Source organism: Antrostomus carolinensis, unplaced genomic scaffold (assembly GCF_000700745.2).
Source record: "Antrostomus carolinensis isolate BGI_N321 unplaced genomic scaffold, ASM70074v2 scaffold4244, whole genome shotgun sequence".
Taxonomy (NCBI): Eukaryota; Metazoa; Chordata; class Aves; order Caprimulgiformes; family Caprimulgidae; genus Antrostomus; species Antrostomus carolinensis.
In genome coordinates, this window is record NW_010308532.1 from 619 (window position 1) to 7,504 (window position 6,886).

Below are 6,886 nucleotides of genomic sequence, written 5' to 3' on the forward strand. Positions count from 1 at the left end.
TGCCACAGTCTGCTCAGTGAACTTGGCCAAGGGGAAGTTTTGTGTCTGGACCTACTGGGTCTCGCTTGTATTAGTGTGTGAGGCTGCACAGGTGTGTGTGACCAGGCACTAAGAATTGTTCACGTGGGTTAGGCATTTCTGCTGCAACAAGTGCAAAGCTGAGTTTATAACTGAATCTGCCTGAGTCTCTGTACTTCTTACATATGCAATCCAGGAAGCATTTAGTAGGTAGGAACCAAACGTGGTTAAGTTTGCTTTCATGATCTTGATTTGCTTCCTCGCATTTAGTTATGACTTGCGAGTCCAAGCGCTTGCTTTCAGCTCAAAGTGAGACCTGCTCAGGTAAGGTGTAGTGAAAGAACTTTTCTTGACTGCAGCATCTTGCCTTCTTGTAGAAGTTGGAAGGTGTGAGGCAAATGAGTTGGAATTGCAGGGGAAAAGAAGGGCAGCCTTCATCTAAGGCTCCACTGGATCCATGCAGTTGTCTAATTACGTGATAAGGTGACTGAGAACTTGTGCAACACACAGATGAGTAAGAAAAGTGTATGTGATTATCAGGTCTTGCAAAGGAGGCAGTGGAAGGAGGGAGAGCAGAGCCATGCTTTAAATGGCAGTCTGCAATTAGATCAGATTTAATAAGGTACTGTGAAATGGCATGATTAAATTATGTCCATTCTTCCAAAGATTATATTAAAAGCCTAATCAGATTATTTAGATCACTTTCACTGCTGGTTATGAACTGCATGTAGCTTGGTTTCTGAGCCCTAAGACTGATGGTGTGATTTACAAAAGTATTGTGTATTTAGGGCGTGGTTACATGTGCATTTTTTTAATGGCAGCTTTCTGGACTATTTTTTTGTTGCATCTTTCCTGTTCACAGACAGTTGAACAGATGCAACTAGCAAAAGAAGCAGGTAAGAAGTAATCTTGAGCCCCACAAATAACTGTACTGGTTTGAAGAAATGGTGTTTAGTTAGGTAATGACTAAGGTGGGACATGGATGGATTGAAGACTGGCTTTGAGCAGCTTTGCTGTTAGCAAAGATTTCCATGAAACCAAAGTTGTAACCTGCCTTAGAGCAGTCAAATTTTCTTCAGTGGGAGAGAAAGACAATACTTCAAACTTTGTAGGTTTCGATTTTCTATCTACTCTTTAATTTAAATGCAAAATAATTATTATTTATATTATCCTGAACTCTCTGGAAATAGCTATAAGGTGCTAATGTAGATGGATTTCTTTTGTACTTAAATTGAACCATATAAACTGAATTTACCAGGTCATTGCTGATTGCAGTTACTAAACTACTTTATTTTTAGGTAACCATAGGCCGAGGATTAGATCTCACGTACCAGCTGGTGTCAAAAACCTGTCCCTTGATGATCTCTCGCAAGCACTGTGTTTTCCAGCAAAATGCAGAAGGGCAGTGGACTGTCAAGGATAACAAGGTACAGAGACTGATTAAAGACCTTGTACTCTGAGATGCGCTGAAGAGAATGCCCTGTTTGGGCTCAAACAGTGTATGGGCTATGATATATTAAGGTGTAAGTGTGATAGAAGGTCCGTGGAATGTGTCTTGTCTGTTGTGCACTTCCAGCAGGAGGCTTCTGTTTGCTGCAATTAGGATGCAAACCCTGTTGCTTTATGTCAGTTTGTCTCTCGGTTTATCATTTTTCAGACAATTGTAGTTTTGCCAAGGGCACTTTGCAGTCTGTGAACCTGTTTTGTGTTACTCTCTTAAAAAAACCCATCCTATGCATTTTGGCAGTATTCAAAAGGATGATGTTCTTGTACTGCTAATAAAAGGATAAACTGATACTCCTCATTGTAGTGACTCAGTGGTTTTAATTGTAATAAACTACAAGAATCTGTTGTTGGAGAAACCATGCTTCATGTTATGTTCAAACGAGTTTCTTCTGAAAGTCCTCCTCAGCTGATTAGAATAAAGTGTTGATAGCAGATTCCTCAGCTATGTCTCACTTTGACATCAGTAATCTGTTTTTTGTATCATGATCTCTCCACTTTCTCTTCAGGCTGAAAACTAAAATCAGTAGCTTGCTTTAAAACAGCACTGGTAGAAAAATGTTCCAACATGTGCAGATTTGAAGGATGTTTGGGTCAGAAGGAATGGAGTGTCTATTATTAAAATTACACTGCTTTTAAACAAAACCCTGCTGCACTACTTGTAAACTTGAAAACTTAGTTTTTGCATAATTGGAAACACCTATGGTAGATGAGTTACTAATGCTTCCTCTGTGTTATCACTGCTACCATTCTGTCAAGTTGTTTTATCAAAAGCCTTCGAGATACATCAGTTGTTAATGATTCTACAGTTCATCTTGAGCACAGAACAGTTTTGCTGTTTTTCAAAACTTTATTGAGCTAGTGTCTAATTTAAAAACCCTTTTCCTGTTTTGAACATTACTTCTGGGAGAACATTTTCCTTCTTATTTGTATTCTACCTGCATTTATGGAGAACTGTCTCTTTTTCTTTAAGCAGTATAAGCTGTGCTCCTTTTTCTTTTCTAGTGTCTTTTTGAATTTCAGGTGACATTAATTGTCAAGAATAATTGCTCTAATATTCTATGTTCTTGACAATGATCTATTGCAGGGTCTTTTCTTTGTATTAGTTATTTTGTATTTCCGAAGCTTTTGGGCAGGCTTTTTCCCATTAGAGTTCGATCTTTTCCTTCTGCATGAGCACATATAGTAATGTTGTTCTTAGTGCTTGTACACAAAATCCATAATGCAGGAATAATACACAGTAAATAATATACCGCAATAAATATGACACTAAGCCAATAAATTGGATATTGCAAGGTTTATTTAAAGAGGTGGCTTGTTCTGATTGCAACACTGAAGAGGTTGGATATGTTTACAGTTACCAGAAATAACTTGCAGAGGAGTCTGTAACTGCATATTAAATTTTGCTGATTCTTTGTTCATTTGCAGAGTCTAAATGGAGTCTGGCTTAACAAACAGCGCCTGGATCCCTCAAAAGTCTATCCTATTGCTGAAGGAGACCGTATCCAGTTGGGAGTGCCTTTGGAAAACAAAGAGACTGCTGAATATGAGTACGAAGTAATTAAAGAGGAATGGGAGAAAATCAGACCCTTCTTAGCCCAAAGGAGTGACCTGGGGAAAGCTAAGAGTTCAAGAACTAAACGTAAATTTAGCTTGGAGGAATTGGAGACATCTGGATCAGAAGGCCCTTCAAACTCCAGATTCAAAAGAGACAGAGTGTCCTGTGATAATGAACCTTTGGGTAAATCATGGGGAAGGGTAGAAGAAGCCAAACAGATAACAGAGAAGGTGGATGTCAAGCTACCTTCTCCTGGACCAAGTGAGGAGGATAGTAGTCCAGTGCTTAGTAGCCCTGTGCACTCTGAGAAAGCTGTGTCTGTCCCATATAAGGACCAGAAAGGTTCTAGTCTTGCACAGTCATGGACTGGCTTGGAAATGCTGAGGAAAACTCTAGTAGATATAACAAAGTTAAAGGTCAAAGTGCAAGAGAAGCAGACAGCAGTTCTGAATGTGAAGCAGAAGCGCAGGAAGTGTGCTCAGAAGGAGATCCTGGCAATGGAGCAGGAGCTGCAGGAGTTGCAGGACCAGCTGTGCATGGAACAAGAGCACCATCAGCAGCAGGTGGATGAGCTGGAGAGGACATTCTATAAAGAGCAGGAGAAACTAGAGGTATAATGGTGGTCATCTTTTTGGCCTGTATCTTTTCATTTTTATGGAATGTCTAAGATAAGACATTGATTCAAAATAAGATCTTGAACCAAACAGTAACACCAATAATGTTTGTGTGAATTACTCCTGCTAAAATTATCATAGAAGTATTTCACTTCCAGGCATGTGTACCAAAAGCCAGTGCAGAGTCAGAAGGGGTTGGGCTGCATGGGGAAAGAGGAAAAACGTGTAAAATATTTTTTTTTTTTTTTTCCAAATGTTAATTACAGCAAGATAGTAAAGTGTTTGAGTTAGTAAAAAAGCTTGGGTTTAAATAAAAAAATCAAAAGTCTCTGCCTGATCTGTGGTTACAGAGAGGACAAGTTGAAAATGTTTGAAAAGTATTCATCTTTACTTTGCAATTTCTCTCGGTATATGGCTGAATTAATGCCCGGTTTGCATGGCAAATCCATTCCATTCCAAGCAAGTAAATTACTGTATGCCTTAATTCCTGGAGGGAGGGAGGGAGGCTCTTTTTTTCATAGTTTCAAAAAACCCCTCTTTGCAATCTGTGTCTTCAAGCAGCATGTGTATGTTGGTAAGTAGCTTTTTTTAGAAAACAAACTGAAGTCTTTCTATTTGAGTTTGCTCAAAATCTGGTTTAAAGGAAGTGAGAATTCATCTTGAAGTGAGTTTCATAATTTTATCAGTTACTTCCTTTAAAGTCCACTGCTAAAGGCAAGATACCTGTATGGGAAGTACAGAAAGGTTGGAGTTGTGCTTAGGCACAAGGGGAAATTCAGCTGGAGCTGTAGATAAGCCTGAGCTTTTTGAATGTGCTCAAAGATGGAGATGCAGCTTTTTCTCATGTTAAAGCTGTTGCTGACCTCTTTGTTTCTATGAATGTGCTGGTGCCCTTAGAGCTAGAATAACATGGATGTGTTCCAAGTATGTAACTGTAAGTGATATATCCATTTTAACTCTTCACAGTAAATGATAGCTCTGATTTCTGTTGTACATGGGTGACACTAGAGTGGGACATCTCGGGGTTTGCTGAAAACCAGCGTTGTTTCTTTAAGCATATCCCCTAAAGAGAGTGCACAAAGTAGTCATTTTCTGTCCCTTGCTTTTTTCAAGCCTCTTTTCCTTTTTTTTTTTTTTTTTCTCCTCCCCCGCCCTCCCCTGCAGGGACTAAATTGGCAACATGGGGAAGAGAATCTGAAGGAGCAGCTGACACAGGTCCTGCAAGAGGCAAGTAGTTATGAGTCTAGGTTTGGTCTAACTGTGTAACTCAGATATTTAAATCTTCCTTACTGCTGTGGCCTCTGGTAGAAGATGAGGACTTTGCCTTAGGTGCAGATTGGATGATCTTCATCTACAGACCAAATTTCTGTTAGAGAGTGGCAGGCCTTACTTTGTGGGAGTTGCTATTTGCCAGCAAATATTGTGAGAATATGCACTCATATAGAAAGCATTAAGTAGCTGCATTTTTTTTTTATTTTTTTTAATTTTAATTTGGCCCTTGGGCTGGTGGACATTTTTCTGAGGTCTGTCTCCTGGGTGTCTGTTTCGGGGAAGTTGTTTTAACCAGATGAAAAAAAAATTCACTCTTGGTTAGGAGTGTTTTTGAAAGAGATTGCCACACACCTAGTGGGCTTTTTCCAAGAGGCCTTTCCTTTTGGAAAGCTAATCTGAAAACAACTTCAGATAACCCTGCATACAGTGACAGGTTTTTGTGATCTGTATGTGTCAAATACCCCTTCATAATCAAATGTCTCAGATGCACTCAAAGTGGTGACCATAAAACCTAACTGAAATGAAAGAGTGGCCTGGGAGAGGGAATAAGAAGTGCCGTGACACTGGGAAGGTCATAACTGGCACTATGTTCCAATTTTAAGTGCCTTAACACCCCAACTCATATAGACATGTGTTGCTCTTTTAGAAGGAGATTAAGAGAAATTATGCTGAACCCCATGATTATGGCTGTGTATATTTAATAGGATAGCTTATAATGGCACTCTTATAATTTCTGGGGTGGTATTGTTACAGCATCGTGCTTTGATGGAAGAACTGAGCCGCAATAAAAAAGATTTTGAGGAGATAATTCGAGCTAAGAATAAAGAACTGGAAGAAACCAAGGTAAGGAATAACCGAATTCTCAGTTCTATTTATAAGTGAAACATGATGTGCTGTAGAAGAAGAAATGGTTTATTTAACATTTGTCTTGACTGTACTTTGCCTCCCAGAGTGGAAGAGGTATTTTGAGGTGGCAGTTGACTCCAGTTTCCAAGACTGAGGGAGGATATACCTTGCCCTGTTCATAAATTAGTGTTGAACAGTCATTACTAGATCTTTTTTAATCAAAAAGAAAGCCCAGAGCACCTGTGCTGTGTGGTGTGCAAGAGAAGTGGGTCCATTCCACCCTTTCTTAAAAAAAAAAGTGTGTTTGAAAGTGAGATGCATCATTTTCAGGTAGGGTGCATTCAAGTAAAAGTGCAGTGTACAAAGCAGCGTAGGACTGAAACAACATGGGATTTGAATAATGAATGAGATAAGCCACATTTCTTTCTGCCCTTGGCACAAGGTGATAAGTGGAAAATAATTAAGGAGACCCTTTAGTATCTTACTCTTAGAGATTATCACATTATCTACCTCTGGCTGTTTGCTTTAAGTTTTGTTTGGGTTTTTTTTATGTAATCTTTGCAAATCTGATGCTGTTTCAAGTATAGCTTCAATTGGAATAATTTATCTCGTTACTTTTAGAAGATAGAGCAGATATCTAGGAGCCTAATTTAACTACAAACAAAAAATAATTATTGGGCAGTTAAATGCAAATAAATATTTTAAACTCCTTTGCTTCCTTTTTTTAATATTTGAGGCATTTTGTCTGTTTGGTGTTTTGCTTTTTACATCAGACATCAAAAGAACTGTTCTGTTGACTTAAGCCAAACTCATGCCAGGAAGAGGTTGTAAGAGGTTCTAAAAAGACTGATCCACCTGGTAGTTTCTTCAGGCTGAAGGGAGTTTTGGTTACAGCTGCTGTTCTGGCTTTTAAATTCTCTACAGTGGGTGGGAATTTTCTCAATACCGTGACTGCCGTGACTACAAAGGAGAGAGAGGTTACAGGTCTGGGTATATAATAGACACAGACTTGACATGTAGAGACCTGAAGTTGTATGATTTTGTACTTGTACTACCTTGCACTGCACACGTCCTT

At 39.0% G+C, this 6,886-nt stretch overlaps 1 protein-coding gene across 1 annotated transcript in view; it reads left to right on the forward strand.

Annotated features, from left to right (window-relative positions):
* The first annotated feature begins 1,322 nt into the window (after window positions 1-1,322).
* RNF8 (ring finger protein 8) overlaps window positions 1,323-6,886 on the forward strand; it is a 9,102-nt gene continuing 3,538 nt past the window's right edge. The window contains exons 1-4 of the mRNA XM_010165777.1: window positions 1,323-1,445; window positions 2,950-3,690; window positions 4,858-4,920; window positions 5,719-5,808. Coding sequence (XP_010164079.1) covers window positions 1,377-1,445; window positions 2,950-3,690; window positions 4,858-4,920; window positions 5,719-5,808 — 963 coding nt within the window. The 5' untranslated portion in view covers window positions 1,323-1,376. The remainder of the gene's footprint in view (window positions 1,446-2,949; window positions 3,691-4,857; window positions 4,921-5,718; window positions 5,809-6,886) is intronic.